The sequence below is a fragment of the Malus domestica genome, chromosome 09, assembly GCF_042453785.1.
Source record: "Malus domestica chromosome 09, GDT2T_hap1".
Lineage (NCBI taxonomy): Eukaryota > Viridiplantae > Streptophyta > Magnoliopsida > Rosales > Rosaceae > Malus > Malus domestica.
Window position 1 is genome coordinate 27507304 of NC_091669.1, and position 20650 is coordinate 27527953.

Consider the following 20650-nt stretch of genomic DNA (forward strand, 5'->3'; position numbering starts at 1 on the left):
GGTCGTCGCGCAAAGTGTGTTTTTTTTTCCCCTTTTTCTTATAGACTAATTCGATCATCGATTTAAAACATTTACACAAGTGGATACCACAAAATCTTATGTTATACTTAATGAAAGTATAAATAAACTCCAAGTGTTAGTGAATCTATTGTTTTGATGGGATACGCATTGTATAAAACTAGTTTAGACGATCTAAACATCAAACTTGTTTGTACATAATTTGAGATCGCATATGCAGAAAATCGCAACAAACAAACATTCAGAGATGAAGTAACATGATAAAATGTATCGACGGTTATAAACGAAAAATCACGATTTAACGGTAGTTTTAACTCTGATTGTGATGATTTTTTACAGTTACACTCATTGAGCCTATATGAATACGATGAACTAATTTGATCGTCAATTTAAAATATTACACTATTGGATATCACAAAAATTTATGTTATACTTAATGAAAGTATAGATAAACTCCAAGGGTTAGTGAATCTATTGTTTTGATGCGATACCCATTCTACAAAACTAGTTGAAAAAATCCAACCGTCAAATATGTTTGTATATGCTTAAAGATTGCATACGCCAAAAATTACAAAAAACAAACATTCAAAGATTATGTAACGGGACAAACCTTTTTGACGGTTATAAACGAAAAATCACGATTTAACGGTTATTTTAACTCTGATTTTGATGAATTTTTACAGCTACACTAACACACCCCGACCTAAAATTAAGGTGTGCTGGCCATCACGTGAGGATGATGTAGCCATGTGCATAGTGCGGAAGCAATAAGGATATGAAATATACGAAAAAATAAGAACCGAAACCTAATTAATGTGCTATAATAAGCAGAAAGTGCTAGGAATGAGATACAAGTGTAAATACACCTAATCAGAGCATAGAAGTCTAAGTGCAGTCTAGTAGGACAATTACTAGTTACACAGTACCAGGAGAAGTCTTACGAATATTATACTTTGTTAGAACCTCAAAGATCCACTAATGTCACCAACAGCAAGTCTACCTAAAACCTGGAGAGGCGCAAAACAGAAAGTGTGAGTGGGCAAAAACAAAGCTTTTCAAAATCGTTTCATTTATCAAATGCTCTAACCCCTCGCCGTAAAACATGTATAATTTTCCCAGAAATGGAATATATATATCAAATCATGCTTCACATATCCAAAATCATAAGTATGCAATGCCAAAATATAAAACAGAATAAGTAACTCAGGTGAAAATAAATTCATGGAAAATAACATATTAGCCAAAACCCCTGCAAAAGTCTGTACGGTTGAATTCATAGTTCATTAATCAATCTAGTCGGAGTCACTACAAGTGACCTATACGGCACTACACTGCACACGAGTCAGAACCACTGTAAGGGTCTGTACGACAATACTGGGTGTAATATAGTTATGCTCAATGCTATGCTCTTAAGATAGCTGTGCGATAAATCGCTAGTCACCTACGAGTTGGAACCACCTATGATGGTCTGTACGACAAGATTGTGCACCTAAATTGGATCCAATGTAAGCATAGGATGCGGGATGTAAGATTATAAACATGCATGTACCATATCTCTGACTAAATCACAATTACCTGGGGTGCAGGTTTATGAGCTCTATGCTTCTCAATTAATCACAACCGTTATTCACATTCACAATTCATAAACTCAACTGGGCTTACCTGAGCGTCCACAACACTACAATTATATATTATGCATTATATACTAATTCATATGCTGCATATAAATTTATATGCATGCAATTTCAAAGCATACTTTCATTTAAACACATTTTTTGGGAAAATATCAAGTATATAAGTATATACTGAAAACCAAAAGCCCACTGACTGGTATGGCGAAAGGTCGTAGCCCCCGAGTCATCCTTGACTGCGCTCATCCTTGGGATAAGTCTCCCCTATGTGTGAAACAACTATAAAAACGTTAATTTAAAGCACATAACCAATACTAGCTAATAACTTTTAATACATTGCTCAAATGGGGTGTTTAAATATACCAATGTGATCTACACAACCTCACGAACATCCCCATATTTTTAGAAAAAATTTTCGACATCCCACGCGCCGGTAAGTGCACGACAACACGCGGGCAATGCGCAGGGAAGCCTAACGGAATCCCTAATTGCCATTAGGAATATTCCATCCAAATTACTTGACGCTGTTACCCTCCGTTAAGAATATTCCGTCAACTTTGACGGAATATTCTTCTTTCTTCTCCGGTGAATCTCACCGGTCGTCGCCGTCGCTGGAAAACTGGAAAATGCAAAAACCTTCATATCTCGTTCAATTCTCAACCAAATTCCATGAAACTTGAACCATATTGAAGCTTAGGACAAATAGAACACAATCATACCAATTTCAAGCTCCAAAAATCATGGAATCTCGCGCGGAGAAAGAATGATAGTTTCGGCCAAATTTCAAACTTGCCAAACTCGACTTCCTGACGTCCAAAACACCTCGTTTTTCTTCTCTGAGCTTCGTGAAGACGTTCTAAAGCTTCCTAGAGGCTTAAAATCTTTTGAAAACTTCACATTTACGTGTGCATGAACAATACCTCAAATCTGGGTTCTAGGGTTCTCGGGAAATCGAGGGTTTCACGTCCAAAGAAAGGTATGGATGGGTTCGTGACGATGAAATGAAGATGATGATGGTGTCTACAAGCTCGATTTGTGAGTAAATGGGTTGGTTTGAAGAGTATGATTGTACGGCTAATGAAGAAAATCTGAGAGGGAGGAAAGAGAGTACACGGGAGAGAGAGAATATGTGTCTGTGTGTGGTCCACAGGGGTCACCAACCAAAACCAAAGAAAAATTTCATCTAAGTCCTAATTGGTTCCAAATTAATAGGACTTAGCACTAATTGGTCCAAAATCTAACCTATCACACCACCACACAAAACGTCCAAGGGTATATAAGTAATTTCACTTCGTCAAAAATAAATATTTCAGGACGGGCTGTGATAATCTACCCACCTTATAAAATTTCATCCTCGAAATTATACACAACAATTACATCCACTAATAGTCATAAAACAAGTGTGGATACATCTCTCTCATCTGATCCTCTGTCTCCCAAGTAGCCTCTTCCACTGAGTGATTTCTCCATAGAACTTTCACCAGATACACTGTCTTATTCCTCAGCTCTTTATCTTTCCAATCCAAAATAGTCACTGGCTCCTTGTCGTAAGTCAAATCCGGATTAATTTCCAATGGTTGAGGAGGAATCACATTTGAATGATCTGCAACATAATGTCGAAGCATCAAAACATGAAACACATCATGCACTCTTGATAACTCTGGAGGTAACTCAAGTCTATAAGCAACCTCACCGACTCGCTCGGTGATCATATACGGTCCAATGTACCTAGGACTCAGGTTACCTTTCTTTCCAAATCGCACAACACCTTTCCATGGTGATAGTTTCAGAAATACCCAATCACCTACATTATACATCTGGTCAGTGGCATGCTTGTCTGCTAAGTTTTTTTGTTGATCCTGGGTCGTTTTCAGGTTAGACTTAATTACCTGAATATTCTGAGTAGTTTCATCCACAATTTTCAGGCCCACCAAAACTCTTTCACCAACTTCTGACCAGCATAATGGTGTTCGACACAACTTGCCATAGAGTGCCTCAAATGGTGTCATACCAATACTCGAATGGCAACGGTTGCTGTAGGCCAACTCCATCAAATCCAAACAATCATGCCAACCATCGCCAAACTACAGCACTGAAGATCTCAGCATATCCTCTAATGTCTGAATGGTTCTCTCAGATATTCCGTCTGTCTGAGAATGATATGCCGTACTATAAAGTAATTCGTACCAAGAGCTTCCTGGAATCCTATCCAGAACTTAGAAGTGAATCTAGGGTCCCGATCCGAGATAATATCAACTGGAACACCATGGTACTTCACAATCTTCGATATGAATAACTTAGCTAATCAGCTTAATGAGTATTTTTCCCTCACTGGAATAAAGTGTGCTAACTTAGTAAGCCGATCAACTATCACCCAAATGCCGTCATAACCATTCTGTGTATGAGGAAGCTTGTACACGAAATCCATAGTAATATTTTCCCATTTTCACTATGGAACGGGAAGTGGTTGCATCAACCCGAACTGCTTCTTCCTTTCAGCTTTAACCTGTTGGCAAATGACACACCTATTCACGTACTTAGCAATTTCTCTTTTCATACCCGACCAATAATAAAATGGTCGAATGGTATGATACGTCTTTATACCTCCTGGATGCATTGCATATGCCGAAATATGTGCTTCATCAAGGATTTCTTTCTTTAACTCTGCATTATTCGGCACATACATTATGTTCTCTTGCATAAGCATGCCATCAGTTTCTCGAATTCTGAAATATTTCTTCTTGCCTCGATTTCTTGCTTGAATTATTTCCTGGGTCTTTTCATCAACCACTTGAGCTTCAAGCACACGATGACTTAAAATTGGCCTAACTTGAAAATTTGCAAGTAAAGCTTCCTCTCGATCTTCCACTTCTAATTCCACTCCTAATTCCACTCCAGTGGACCTCAATTCTGCAAGGAGAGGAACATGATAATCATAGATGGCATTAAGTCTAGCTGGAGTCTTCCTACTAAGTGCATCTGCCATTGTATTTGCACGACTAGGGTGATATTCAATCGTGCAATCATAATCACTAAGTAACTCAATCCACCTCCGCTGCTGAAGATTTAGATCCCTCTGAGTAAAAAGATACTGAAAACTCTTATGATCTGTAAAGATCTTACATTTCTCATCATAAAGAGAATGTCTCCAAATCTTCAAAGCAAAGATGATAGCCGCTAATTCTAGATCATGAGTAGGGTAATTCTTCTCATGAGGTTTCAACTGTCTCGAAGCATAAGCAATCACCCTACCATGTTGCATTAATACACAACTCAGACCATTCAAAGAAGCATCACTGTAGACCTCAAAATTACCACTATCATCTGGGAGCGCCAAAACAGGTGCATGAGTGAGATAATACTTCAATTGCTGAAAACTTTGCTCGTAATTATCATCCCACTCAAACTTAACATCCTTCCTGGTCAACCTCGTCAATGGTAAAGCAATAACTGAAAAATCCTTAACAAATCGTCTATAATAGCCTGCTAGGCCAAGAAAACTCCGTACCTCAGTGATGGTTCGAGGTTGCTCCCAATTCTCCACAGTTGCCACTTTTTGAGAATCCACTCGAATGCCTTGAGCTGATATAACATGTCCCAAAAATGCCACTTAATCTAACCAGAATTGGCATTTGCTAAACTTAGCATATAGCTGGTGTTCCCTCAAACTTTTCAACACCAATTTAAGATTTCTAGCATGCTGTGCTATAGACTTAGAGTATACTAGAATGTCATCAATGAAGATAATGACAAGCCTGTCCAAATATGGTTGGAATACTCGATTCATTAAATCCATGAAAGCTGCTGGTGCATTAATTAACCCGAATGACATCACAAGAAACTCATAATGACCATATTGAGTCCTGAATGCTGTTTTTGGGACATCTTCACTTTTAATCTTCAACTTGTAGTAACCAGACCTCAAGTCAATCTTAGAGAACACACAGGCACCTCGGAGTTGATAAAAAAAATCATCTACACGTGGCAATGGATAACGGTTCTTAATTGTTACCCGATTCAATTACCGGTAATCAATGCATAGCCTCAAAGTTCCGTCCTTCTTCCTCACAAATAAAAATGGAACTCCCCAAGGTGAAGTAGTAGGTTGAATAAAACTTTTATCCACTAATTCTTGCAACTAAACTTTCAATTCCCTTAATTTAATAGGAGCCATTATATAAGGAGTCAAAGATATAAGATCCGTACCTGGAAGCAGATCAATAGCGAACTCCACATCTCTATCTGGCGGCAATCCAGGTAAATCATTAGGGAACACATCCGAAAAATGCCTGACCACACGTACATCTTCCACACTACTAAGAGCACTATCATTTAACACCACGTGAGCCAAATATCCCTGACAACCTTTCGACAACAATCTTTTGGCTTTCATGGCAGAAATAACACCATGCCTCACCCGGTTAAGCTTTCCTACAAGTGTAACTTCAGGTAATCTAGGACGATGAAAAGTAACTATCTTTCCATAGCAATCTATCTTGGTACGATTGTAGTGTAACCAATCAGTGCCCAAAATCACATCAAAATCAACAATGTCTAACGGAATAAGGTTAGCCGGCAGGACGATATCCTCCACTATCACAAGACATCCTGGATATACCCGATCAACATAACATCTTTCCCCTCTAGGCATAGAAAACTCTAAATCATATCATAAAGGTGTATGATGATGTTACGTCACTTGAGCAAATGTATGAGAAACAACAGAATGCGTAGCACCACAATCAATCAATACTCTAGCAAAATGACTAAGAATATTTAACGTACCCATGATTAAATCAGGATTGTTCTGACCATCTTGTAGTGTCATGTTATGGATACGTCCCTGATTCTGCTGTCGTCCACCACTACCTTTGCTAGCATGAATACCACGTCCTTATCTTGGCTGACCAGACTGCCTCGAAGATCATGCACTGCTAGCAGCAATCTTTACCTATTGTGGCTGTCCCCCATTGTACCATTGGGATCCACCTGCTGAATGTGGCTGATATGGCATAGAACCTTCCTGATAATGAGGGTCCTGCTAATACTGATACTGCCCTGAAGTATAAGGAGCAGCGTCGCCCTGATAATGATAAGCGCCACCACGACCAGTCTGGCATAACCACTAGGTCCTGAAACTTGTTGGGCCAGCGCATGTGGTGGTAAAGAAGGCTGTTGGGGCCTCTGCTGATTCTGAGGGCAATAGGCAGCCTTATGCCCCATCTACCCATAAGTATAGCATGCATTGTTGCCTCTCCTACACTCTCCGAAATGCATATTATTACACCTGTGGCATAAAGGAACACTTAAACCACCAATGTCCCCCTGCCTCTGAAATCTCGGGCCTCTAGAAAATCTACCACCTCTCCTCTGCATGTTAGAGCTCAAGCCTCCACTAGAAGAGCTAGAACTGACACCACTTCTCTTAAAACTCTGGGTCTTACGAGGTCATTGAGATGATTGACCTTTACCTTTATCATCTAGATTATGGTTCCCGTTCTTTTCTTCGTCATCTTCACTCTCACTGGGCATATTACCTTAGTCCTCAATCCGTAGTAAAACCTCATAAAACTCCTGGTAAGTGGCACAGGGAGTTGACGTTGCTATAGAACGCCATTTCTTCTTAGTACCCAACCTGAAACGATGGAGCATCTATATCAGATTAGCAGCAACCTCCGGATCATATCGAGACAAATCAGTAAATCTCCTGTAATATTCATTCGCCGTCATCTTTCCATGTTTCAAATGCGTAAATTCTTGTTTCTTGCGATCAATATACTCAGGGGGAATGAACCTTTTCTGAAACAACTGTTTAAACACTTCCCAATTGGCTGCTACCAGACTCCTGTCTCCACCAGGATGCAAGCTCCAGACCTAGAAACTAGGTAGTCGTCTTGACCCAACTATCAGGAGGAAGATTCCTCTGACTCTGCATTACAAGGAAAGTCTTCTCGACATGATTAAGCCACTTCTCCGCTCCTTCATGTCCTTCATTACCTATGAAATAATTCAGCATCGGGTTATACAGTCTCAAGAGGTGTCCTTTGAGGAGGACAGAGTGAAGACTAAATGGCATTAGCTATAGCTTCCCCTATCTGAGCGATATCGGGGAAACTAGGCTCAGTTGAGTGACGTGGCTCTCTACGAGGTGGCATAGTTCTAACCGAAGACATCATAATGGTTCGATTATTCACAAGATATACAAGACTGCTAAACCTAGGCTCTGATACCAAACTAACACACCCCGACCTAAAATCAAGACGTGCTAGCCGTCACGTGAGGGTGACGTAGCCATGTGAACAGTGCGAAAGCAATAAGGATATGAAATATACGAATAAATAAGAACCGAAACCTAATTAATGTGCACGAATAAGCAGAAAGTGCTAGGAATGAGATACAAGTGTAAATACACCTAATCAGAGCATAGAGGTCTAGGTGTAGTCTAGTAGGACAAGTACTAGTTACACAGTACCCAGAGAAGTCCTACGAATATTATACTTTGTCAAAACCGCCAAGATCCACTAATGCCACCAACAGCAAGTCTACCTAAAACCTAGAAGGGCACAAAACAGAAAGTGTGAGTGGGCAAAAACAAAACTTTTCAAAATCGTTTCATTTATCAAATGCTCTAACCCCTCGCCATAAAACATGTATAATGTTCCCATAAATGGAATATATACATACATATATATATATATATATATATATATATATCAAATCATGCTTCACATATCCAAAATCATAAGTATGCCAGGCCAAAATATAAAACAGAATAAGTAACTCAAGTGAAAATAAATTCATGGAAAATAACATATTAGCTTGAACCCCTGTAGAAGTATGTATGGTTGAATTCATAGCTTATTAATCAATCTAGCCGGAGTCACTACAAGTGACCTATAAGGCACTACACTGCACACGAGTCAGAACCACTGTAAGGGTCTGTACGACAAGACCGGGTATAATATAGTTATGCTCAATGCTACGCTCTCAAGATAGCTATGCAATAAATCGCTAGTCACCTACGAGTCGGAACCACCTATGATGGTCTGTACGACAAGACTGTGCACCTAAATTGGATCCAATGTGAGCATAGGGTGCGGGATGTGACATTATAAACAGGCATGTACCATATCTCTGACTAAATCACAATCACCCGGGGTGCAGGTTTATGAGCTCTATGTTTCTCAATTAATCACAACCGTTATTCACATTCACAATTGATAAACTCACCTGGGCTTACCTGAGTGTCCACAACACCACAATTATATATTATGCATCATATACTAATTCATCTGCTGAATATAAATTTATATGCATGGTATTTCAAAGCATACTTTCATTTAAACATATTTTTTGGGAAAATATCAAGTATATAAGTATATACTGAAAACCAAAAGCCCACTCACTGGTAGGTCGAAGGGTCGTAGCCCCCGAGTCGTCCTTGGGATAAGTCTCCCTTATATGTGAAACAACTATAAAAACGTTAATTTAAAGCACATAACCAATACTAGCTAATAACTTCTCATACATTGCTCAAATGGGGTGTTTAAATATACCAACATGCTCTACACAACCTCACGAACATCCCCATATTTTTAGAAAAATTTTCCGATGTCCCACGCACCGGTAACTGCACGACAACACGCGGGCAATGCGCAGGGAAGCCTAACGGAATCCCAAACTGTCGTTAGGAATATTCCGTTAAAATATAGGAATATTCCGTCCAAATTACCTGACACTATTACCTTCCATTAAGAATATTCCGTTAACTTTGATGGAATATTCTTCTTTCTTCTCTGGTGAATCTCGCCGGTCGTCGCCGTCGCCGTCGCGGGAAAACTGGAAAATGCAAAAACCTTCATATCTCGTCCAATTCTCAACCAAATTCCATGAAACTTGAACCAAATTGAAGCTTAGGACGAATAGAACACAATCTTACCAATTTCAAGCTCCAAAAATCATGAAATCTCGCTGGACGATAGTTCCAGCCAAATTTCAAACTCGCCAAACTCGACTTCCTAACATCCAAAACACATCGTTTTTCTTCTTCGAGCTTCGTGAAGACGTTCTAAAGCTTCCTAGAGGCTTAAAATCTTCTAAAAACTTCACATTTACGTGTGCATGAACAGTACTTCGAATTTGGGTTCTCAGGAAATCGAGGGTTTCACGTCCAAAGAAAGGTATGGATGGGTTTGTGACGATGAGATGAAGATGATGATAGTGTCTACAAGCTCGATCTGTGAGTAAATGGCTTGGTTTGAAGATTGTCTATACGATTGTACGGATAATGAAGAAAATCCTAGAGGGAGGAGAGAGAATACATGGGAGAGAGAGAGTGTGTGTGTATGTGTGTGTGTGGTCCACGGGGGTCACCAACCAAAACCAAAGAGTATATAAGTAATAGGACTTAGCACTAATTGGTCGTTTTGTGTGGTGGTGTATTAGGTTAGATTCACTAGACTTAGCACCAATTTGGAACCAATTTGGACGTTTTGTGTGGTGGTGTGGTGGGTTAGATTTTGGTTCCAACTTTGATGAAATATTCTTCTTTCTTCTCCGGTGAATCTAACCTACCACACCACCACACAAAATGTCCAAGGGTATATAAGTAATTTCACACCGTCGAAAATAAATATTTTGGGACTGGCTGTGACATACATTCCTTGATCCTATATGAATACAATGAACTAATTCGATCGTTAATTTAAAACATTTACACAAGTGGATACCACAAAAGAAAAAGGCAATGCAAGAACCCCAAAAGAAAAGGAAAAGGAAAAAAAAAAAAACTTTGCGTGACGTAGGTGCACCTATGTGGCGCAAAGTTGGGTTGGTTTGGCGCCAAAATCTTGCACGACGCAGAAAACGTCACGCAAACATACTTTGCGGTACAAAATTTGCTGATTCATGCAAACATGTTTTTGTACTAGTGTATGTAATTTACCCTTTTTATTATTTTTGGTCATAAAATCAACATTTTCCCAAACTTTCTTTTAAATAATTGATTAAGATTTGATTTTACACAATTTATTCATTCAATCTCTATGGAGAACGGCCTTGCTAGAGCTGCTATACTATGATCACCTTGTAATCTTACAAGTATTTTAAGTATTTTTATTCCTACTTTTACAGTGGTAAAAATCCTATCACTAATAACAACCAGTTGGTATAGAGGTTTCTGAGTACCATATTATATATTCTGGTGTGTATGTTGTGACAGTCGATTCCGTGAAGAGTTGGGTCCTTATCTTTGGATTGTTGGGTGAATATGAAGCAATTAAAATAATTGTTAATGACAAGTTCTTCGTTTCATCCATCAACCCCAATTGCATGTTGCATTTTCTTTCTTCCGAGTTATGTCAAAGTGTGCACGTGAAACCCCAATAATTCTCATGCATGCACCAGTGGCAGTGGGGTCCTAGTTCCTAAGGATAGCCCTTCCTCTTTTGTCCTCATGCCAAACCCCAACCCCCTACCAAGAATCTCTCATCTCTCTCTCTCTCTACAAACACAGTCATTGATTCATATCTTAAGTTCTTGACCACCATCGATAATGGCTGCTGGAAAACCTCAACTTTTGCAGCAGTTTGTGCTGTCTGCTTTTCTTCTCTGCCTCTGTTATTCTGCAAATGGGGTTCAGTGCTTTAAGGAGAAGAAGCTCCTCAAGCTGCAACAGTTTCGTTGGAGGCGGCATGGTCGACATGCTCAAACCACAATTACTGCTTGCCTCTCCCACAAATCAAGTAAGCAAACACTACTATACCACTGCTTTACTTTGTTTTGCATTGTACTATATTTTGCACTACTGGATTATGGGCTTTTCTCTAGGGTCCCAGAGTATCCCATACTCTGGATGTTGGAACCATTAGATCCTTGGTTAAAAATATAAAATTGAGATGTTTAATGGTTGAAAAGCCTGAAGTATCCCATACGGAGTGCCCTAGAATTTGTAGTTATATATGTATGTGGCGAATAAAGGTCTTAGTGTTAGGATAAACATAAAACCAAGAACAAGTAATATGAATTACTGTAACCAAAACACAACCACAATTCACCAACACAAAGTAAAGAGAATAATCATACCTGCAGATGAACTAGAAAGAGTTGCCATGTCCGAGTTTTGCAGTGAAAGGGCAGTGCACCTTCTCCTCTCTTCAGTAATCAGTTAAGCTCTTAACTAATAATAGGTTTTAGTCCAGAAAAAGAGCATGTGTACTGCGAGAGCAGAGGCCACTATATATATACATAACATAATCCTTGCCAAGTTCTATAAGGATTCCCCTATTAGAATTCTTATAGAAAACGAATCCCTTACGAATAGTAGTTTAGTATAATATGGATTACAAATCCATTCCCAGATTACAGATTCATACTTATGCTCATATTCTTACATTCTCCCACTTGAGCAAGTATGAACCAAATAAACTTAGTTCAATCAAGATTACAATAAGGTGATCATCAAGCCTTTTGAGTAACATCATAAACAATCTATCTGTACATTTCAAAACACAGAATCCAAAAACTTATAATCACAACCAACATGCAATTAATGCTTTTAGACTACTTATGTTCAATATGTACTTATAACATTATGATCAAACTAATACCAGTGGATCCAAACATCCACTCCCACTATTTCACAACTTAATTCGAAATAATTAAGCCTAACACAGTCAACAAAACTATCAACTTGTAATCCATTTCAAATCAATATGTATGAATTCAAACAACTACTCGAGTCAAATCACAAGGATCCTCAAAGCATCAGACTGAATTCAAAACCACATATATTTATCAGACCAATCAATTACAAAAATTGAATTTCTGATTGCAATAAAACTAGCTAACTAACTGATAATTATACTAGCTAATTATAAACTTATCTTTTGAGAAGACCATTACTGCTACACCAGCTATTCGAACTTCACAATAGCAACACTCCTCAAATCTTATTATTGCAATTGTCTTCAAAACAACAATTGCTCTTTCTAAACCAGAACAACAAACTACTCCCATTGATCAAAAGACTCAAGTAAACCCAACCGAGAGATTTGCATCTTATAAACACCAACTGGCAAGACTTTAGTCAAGGGGTCAGTAACCATTAAGCTTGTACTTATATGCTGCACATTAATAGCTCCCTGTTTAACCTTTTCTCTCACCTTTAAGAACTTAACATCCATGAGTCTCGAAGCAGATGTTCTTTTATTGTTCTTTGCAAAGAAAACTGCAGATTTGTTGTCACAATACATCTTTAAAGGTTTCTGTATTGACCTTACAATTTTGAGTTCTGCCATAAAATTTCTCAACCAAACTGCTTGTTTCATGCCTTCAAAACAAGCTACGAATTCGGCTTCCATACTAGAAGTTGCAATGATTGTCTGCTTGGCACTTTTCCAGGACACTGCACCCCCTCCAAAAAGAAAAACATAACCACCAGTAGATTTTTTGTCATCTAAATCACCTGCTAGATCAGAATATGTGTACCCTACAACCTCAAGATCTTCTTCGCTGCCATACATAAGCATAAGACCTTTAGTTTGTCGAAGATACCTCAAAACCTTTTTGGCTGCATTCCAGTGACCTTCACTTGGATTGGATTGAAACTTGCCCAATAACCCTACAATGTAAGCAATATCAGGCCTCGTATAAACATTTACATACATCAAGCTTCCAACCAGAGATGCATATGGTTTTTCAACCATTTTCTTGACTTCAAATTCAGTCTTAGGACATTGGTCTTTTGTCAACCAATCTCCCTTGTTCTGTGGTGCATGACATCCATTGCAATTCTCCATATTAGAATTCTTTCAATATAATTCTTTTGTGACAGTCCCAACAACCTTTTATTTCTATCTCTTGCAATCTCAATCCCTAGAACAAAATGAGCTTCACCAAGATCCTTCATTTCGAAATTAGCATTAAGCAAGGATTTGGTCTCTTTTAGTAACTGTGTGCAAGAGCTAGCAAGCAGAATATCATCAACATATAACACAAGTATAATGAATTCTGTTCCATTGAATTTAAGATAGATGCAATCATCTAACTTGTTTTCAACAAAACCATTTAATGTGACAACTTGATCAAATTTTAAATACCACTGTCTGGAAGCTTGTTTGAGACCATAGATTGACTTGTTTAATTTACATACCATGTTCTCCTTCCCCCTTTCAATAAATCCAGGTGGTTGTGTCATGTATATGTCCTCTTGAAGATCACCATTCAAGAATGCAGTTTTTACATCCATTTGATGTAAATCGAGATCATAGTGTGTAGTTATTGCCATGATTATTCGCATTGAATTTTTAGAAGACACAAGTGAAAAGGTATCATTATAGTCAATACCTTCTCTCTGAGTGAATCCTTTTGCCACAAGCCAAGCTTTATATCTTTCAATCTGACCATTTGCATCCCTCTTTGTCTTAAACACCCATTTGCATCCTATGGGCTTGAGTTTAGACTTCGGTTCTACCAATGACCAGACTTTGTCCTTAAACATAGACTCCAGTTCTTCTTTCATTGCATTTTTCCATAAGGTAGACTGTGAGTTGTTCATAGCTTATGCATAAGTCACTGGATCATCAATGTCTCCAATATTGTAATCAGTTTCTTGAAGATAACACAGAAAGTCCTTTGAAATCGCAGGTTTTCTTGTTCTTATGGATTTCCTAATCTCAGGTTGTATTTGCTCACTTGCTGTTTGATCAGTGATACATTGACTTGGTTCAGTTTCCATTTCAATAGCCCCCATGTCAGTAGCTCCCTGAGACTCTTCTAACTGAACAAGTTCTTTAGAATAATCATGCTCAACGTCTTGAACCTTTGATTGAGGAAACACCAAAACTGGACAATGATCAATGGAAAGTTTTTCGGGTTGTTGTTATTCAATTTCTTTAAAGACAAAGTTCTCAATAGTAAAGTGTGAAACATCTTGGTCCTACAAAAATCTAGCATTATGAGTTTCTTTGATTCTGGTATGAGCCTGTGCACAATAGAACTTGAACCCTTTAGATTTCTCAAAATAACCAATGAAGTAACATGATTCAGTCCCCAGGTCCAACTTTCTTTCTTTTGGATTATAGAACCCAGCCTCTGCTTTGCATCCCCAAATATGAAAGTGCCCAAAGCTTGGCATTCTTCCATACCAGACTTCAAACGGAGTAGTCGAAACTGATTTGCTAGGAACCCTGTTGAGTATATAATTTGCAGTCTTTAGTGCTTCACCCCAGAGAAAACTGGGTAGTCTTGTCTTTGACATCATGCTTCTCACCATTCCAATTAGTGTTCTATTCCTCCTTTCCGACACTCCATTTTGCTGCGGTGTGCCAGGTGTTGTATACTGAGCCATAATCCCTTGTTCTTCAAGGTAGAGGGCAAATGGACCTTTCTGTTGACCAGACTCTGTGTACCTGCCAAAATACTCTCCACCCCTATCTGATCTAACAATCTTAATGGTCGTATTTAGTTGTTTTTCCACCTCAGTCTTAAAATTTTTGAAATACTTAAGAACTGCTGACTTTTCACTTATGAGAAAGGTGTGACCAAATCTTGAAAAATCATCTATAAAGTTAACAAAATAATTGTTTCCACAAATTGTTTTAGTTAGAAAAGGACCACAAACATCTGTATGAATTATCTCAAGCAAATCTTTGCTTCTTTTAGCTTCAAAATTTCGAAAATTAGTGAGTTTTCCTTTCAAACAATCCACACATTCAATTTCAGTTGATAAATCAAATGATGGAATCAAATTAGCCTTTGACAACTTAGTGATTCTATCTTTTGAAATGTGTCCTAGCCTCTTGTGCCAAAGGATATAAGAACTATCTATGTTTAACATTCTCTTGGTGTTTGTGTTCAATGCATGATGCTCATTCATGATTACACTACATTCCATTTGCCATAGATTTTCAACCAAATTCGCAGCCCCTAAGATTGAATCAATACCACCTTTTTTGAAAAAATTTCAAATAGTCATTGTCACCCAAAAAGCAAATACCATGTTTTACAAGTTTAGAGCCTGAAATTAGGTTTCTCCTTATCTTCGGCACATAGAGGACATCATGCAATTGCAGGACAAAACCAGAAGACAATTTTAGCTTAATTGTCCCAACATCCTTAACTGCCACTTTTGTTCCTTCCCCCACAAAAACATTATAACAGTTAAAACTTAAGTCCTTTTGTCTTTCAAAACCGTGTAGTGAATTAGTTATGTGAACTGTGCAACCAGTGTCAAACCACCATGAATCAATTGGAACTTCAATCAAGTTTGACTCTACACAGACATTAACTATATCTTTCCCATTAGCTTTCAGATAATCCTTAAAAAGTTCACATTGATTTCTTAAATGACCTCGAGTTTTCAGAAAAAAAACATTTAAGTTTAGCAACATTTTTAACTTTTGTTTTAAGATTGTTAGATCCTTTAAAGGTTTCAAGCATTTTAGCAGAAGCATTAGTCTTATCATAAGGTTTAGGGTGCTTGAAATTCTTACCTTGATTATTTCCAGTATTGCTTAGATGATTTCCAGCATTATTGAATTTCTTCCCTTTCCCCCCTTGCACAAAATTCACAGTTTTAGTGTCCTTGCCTCTCTCTTGTCTCTGTCGAGTTTCTTCTTGAACACACTGTGGAATAAGCTCATCCACATCCCAACTTTTGTCTTGTGTGTTATAAGACACCTTCAATTGAGAATACTTATTTGGGAGGGCTTGCAGAATCATAAAAACCAATTGCTTTTCACCAATATTGACATCCAATGAGTTTAACTTCTCAGCAGCATCAGTTATTTTCATAATATGATCCCTGATTGAACCAGCATTATCGATTTTGTAAGTTGTTAGGAGTGACATGTATTGACTTATCTCTGCTTTCTGAGACTCCTTAAACTTCTTTTCAATGGATTTCAAATACTCTGCTGCCAAGTCATGTGTTTTAATCCCTCCTCGAACTATATCAGTCATTCCACTTTCAAGAATAGAGAGAGCAACTTTGTTTGCTCTTATCCACCTCTCATGATCAGCCTTCTCTGTTCTGGTACTTTGATCAGTGATCACTGGTTTTGGAGTATCAATGGCTATATCATATTCATTGATTGTCAGCAGCAAACCAATTTCTCTCCTCCACTTCTTGTAGTTACCACCTCCAGTGAGTATTGGAATATTTGACAAATTCAAGGTTTTCAACGATATTGCAAATGCTGCAAATGAAATCACAAACATGAACCAGTTAGGTTCCTGATTTCCTTTTACAGTTTGCACATCATAACTCTCATCAATAATTCATACATATAGGCTTAACAACACACAGTTGATAAGCATACATAGAAAAACTGACTTATAGAATTCATAATGAGATATGCAACAACAGGCAGCGAATCGAAGTCTCATGCATAGTGACCATTATCCATTGTTCCATACAAACATAAAGCTTTCATTAGAATTTGCTGATCACAATTTTGCAAGGTATAAGAGAATCGCAGTTTCAAACACGATTGACCAATCAATAAACACGATCAATAAACAGACATGGATCAAGCAATTTTCTTTATCAAACATACCTTATGCAGATTTCAATTGGAAATAGCACAGCGGAAAATATCATCCAAATCGAAAAAATATTAGTTTAGAGGTTGAGGAAATCAAAACCCAGAACATATTCTGATCAATGATGTTTCAAATTAAAAACCCCAAATCGAAAAGAAAACCCCTTATTATTGGGTTTGCTGTAGATCCAACGGTAATACCTCGAATTTTTTTTTAATGTTTTGTTTATTTGGCAAAAACACACACCAGAACTCGTGTTCGATTCCCCAGTGTCCCAATATAAGGTATATTTTTTATAAAATTTATTTGTGTTTTCGAACCTTGTTGATTTTAATAACAAAACTCATAAACTGCAGATTCCAGGCTCTGATACCACATGTTAGGATAAACATAAAACCAAGAACAAGTAATATGAATTACTGTAACCAAATCACAACCACAATTCACCAACACAATGTAAAGAGAAGAATCATACCTACAGATGAACTAGAAAGAGTTGCCATGTCCGAGTTCTGTAGTGAAAGGGCAGTGAACCTTCTCCTCTCTTCAGTAATCAGTTAAGCTCTTAACTAATAATAGGTCTTAGTCCAGAAAAGGAGCATGTGTACTGCGAGAGCAGAGGCCACTATATATATACATAACATAATCCTTGCCAAGTTCTATAAAGATTCCCCTATTAGAATTCTTATAGAAAACGAATCCCTTACGAATAGTAGTTCAGTATAATATGGGTTACAAATCCATTCCCAATAAGACTTCCTATTTAATCTCAAAATCCAATAACCAAGATTACAGATTCATATTTATGCTCATATTCTTACACTTAGGTCATCTACCAACAAAACTCTCTTGGTAGATTATGCTGGGTTGTGGCCTATGCAACTCAAAATAATGAACTTTTAATGGTTTCTGTATATTCTCTGGGCTTTTTAATTTGTTCGAATGTGTATATACTTTGATAAATGTGTTTTGTTTTTGTTTGAGATATTAAATAGCATGAAATTATTAATTTAGTAAATCTTGAATGGGGTTGTCATTTAATTTGATTATAGGAAGAGAAAAAGGTGCAGCCATATTGGAGATAAAACACAAAGATGACTGCTTTGGAACTGGAAAGGTTGTGGACTGGAACAAAAAACAACGGAAACGTTTAGTTTTGGGCGATGTTCACGTTCGGACACTACAATTCGGATTCAAAAACAAGGTTTCCGGCAGCTTGAAAGATGTATCAGATGCTCAAATCCTGTTAACTTCCGGCGCTAGGCTACAAACACTGAACTACATTGTAACCGTGGAACTGGAAGGAAGAAATATGACACTGATTGTAGACGCAGGCAGTGATTTGACTTGGGTTCAATGCTAGCCTTGCAAATTGTGTTATAATCAACAAGAGTCTCTCTTCAATCCTTTTGCATCCTCTTCGTACAAATCGGTTTTATGCAACTCCTGGACTTGTCAGTCACTCCAGTTTGATACCGGGAATCCAGGGGCATGCGGGAGCAACCCAATGAGCTGTAACTATGTGGTGAAATATGGTGATGGCTCGTACACTCATGGTGAGCTAGGTAGTGATCATCTCAGTCTTGGAACTGCGCCGGTGACCAATTTTGTGTTTGGTTGTGGCCAAAATAATAAGGGTCTGTTTGGAGGAACTTCGGGTCTAATGGGTTTGGGAAGGAGTGAAAATGTCTCAGTGGTGTCTCAAACTTCTGCATTATTTGGAGGAGTTTTTTCCTACTGCTTACCTACAACAGAATCCACAGCTTCTGGTTCTTTAATTATGGGGGGTGATGCTTCAATTTACAAGAACTCCATTCTTATTTCTTACACTAGAATGGTTAATAATCCATAACTATCATCCTTCTATTTTCTCAACCTTACTGGTATAAGTATCGGGGGAGTCACTTTACAAGCTTCAAGTTTTGCAAGTGGTGGGATTCTGATTGATTCTGGGACAATTATTTCAAGACTGCCTCCTTCAGTTTACAAGGCTGTCAAGACAGAGTTTTTGAAACAGTTTTATGGGTACCCTACGGCACCAGGTTTTTTTATCTTGGACAGTTGCTTCAACCTGAGTGCATATCAAGAAGTAAACATTCCTACCCTCAAGTTCCACTATGAGAGAGATACTGAGATGAATGTTCATGCAATTGGAATTTTCTATCTTGTACAGACAGATGGATCCTAGATCTGCTTGGCTTTAGCAAGTCTTTCGTACGAAGATGAGATTGCTATTATCGGGAATTATCAACAAAAAAACCAAAGGGTTATATACAATACCAAAGACTCCAAGCTGGGATTTGCAGAAGAATCATGCAGTTTTACGTAAGCTGAAATGTCAGAAGGAATTATGTATGTTTTCGCCTGTATTTTTTGGAAGTTAAGCCAAGCAACAAGTTGGCAAAAAAATCTTCAAGCGATAGTTCTTCTTGGTTCATCTGATGTATAAATAGGTATTGGTACAATTGGACAAGGTATAGAACATATGCATGTGTGCCATTTGCGATTTTTGAATGTCGTTGTGTGATAAAGTGATTCCCTATAGCTGACGCAGTAAGGGTTTGAACTTTATATTATTTTTATGTATGATATGTTTGAATGCAACACGTTAGGCAAGAGTGCACGAAAGAATAGTACAAAAGAACCGTATAAAATTTCACACACTTCATAGAATTGACCTATGTTGAAAAAAAGGTTAAAGAACGAAATAAAGTTTACGTTAGTTGACAACAGATTTGCAAAGGACCAACCAAGAACAATAACAACCAAACCTATGAATCCTAGAACGTTATTGTGCGTGGTTTTGCGCTAAGTCTTATGTTAGCTCGAAATACTCTATATCTTTTCTTAGTCTTTTTCAAAGTCTTCCTATGTTAGATCCCACATCGCCCAGGGAAGTTGATCATATATGCCTTATATGTACATGCCCACCTCCATATACCATGAGACCTTTTGGGACCTCACTGGGTTCCATCGGAACTTTGAAGTTAAGCGAGTTCGCGCGAGAGCAATCTCAGGATAGGTGACCCATTAGGAAGTTCTCGTGTGAGTTCCCAAAAACAAAATTATGAGGGTGTGGTCGGGACCCAAAGCGGATAATATCATGCTACGGCGGAGTCAAGCCTGGGATGTGATGGAGCTTGGATTAGGATGTGACATCCTATGTCTTCCTCTACCCCTTTACGAAAAATAACGAGCGAGGTTGAAGCCACTTTTTTTCGATAGTAAGAAGAGAGTAAGAAAAATGGTCGGCTGTCCATCCCTGCAGTTGCACCTTTATCTTATTATAGTGCTACTTGTTAAGTGGTAATGGAAAGTGAACTGGAGTTCTGATGTGCATTCTCATAACACGAGAGCAGTAATTGAATAAACATTTTTGTCTAAGTAAGAACATTTAACCAACACATGCATATAAATTAACAATTAAAGTAGACATGTTGTTGAGCGTAAAAATTACA

The 20650-nt window shown here is 38.0% G+C and overlaps 2 protein-coding genes across 2 annotated transcripts; one reads left to right on the forward strand and one right to left on the reverse strand.

The window, feature by feature from the left end:
- Positions 1 to 3031: 3031 nt before the first annotated feature.
- LOC139187875 (uncharacterized) lies at positions 3032 to 4077 on the reverse strand. The gene is made up of 4 exons (XM_070804486.1): positions 4024 to 4077; positions 3820 to 3930; positions 3539 to 3733; positions 3032 to 3397 (listed from the first exon to the last, which is right to left on the reverse strand). The coding sequence occupies exons 1-4, from the start codon at positions 4075 to 4077 to the stop codon at positions 3032 to 3034; spliced, it is 726 nt and encodes a 241-aa protein (XP_070660587.1).
- Positions 4078 to 11105: 7028 nt separating this feature from the next.
- On the forward strand, positions 11106 to 19706 carry LOC103429361 (aspartyl protease family protein At5g10770). Its single transcript, XM_008367515.4, is given in 2 exon segments — positions 11106 to 11392; positions 18245 to 19706. Coding segments are annotated over 2 exon segments (1467 nt in total). The 5' UTR covers positions 11106 to 11202; the 3' UTR covers positions 19522 to 19706.
- The last annotated feature ends 944 nt before the right edge of the window (positions 19707 to 20650 follow it).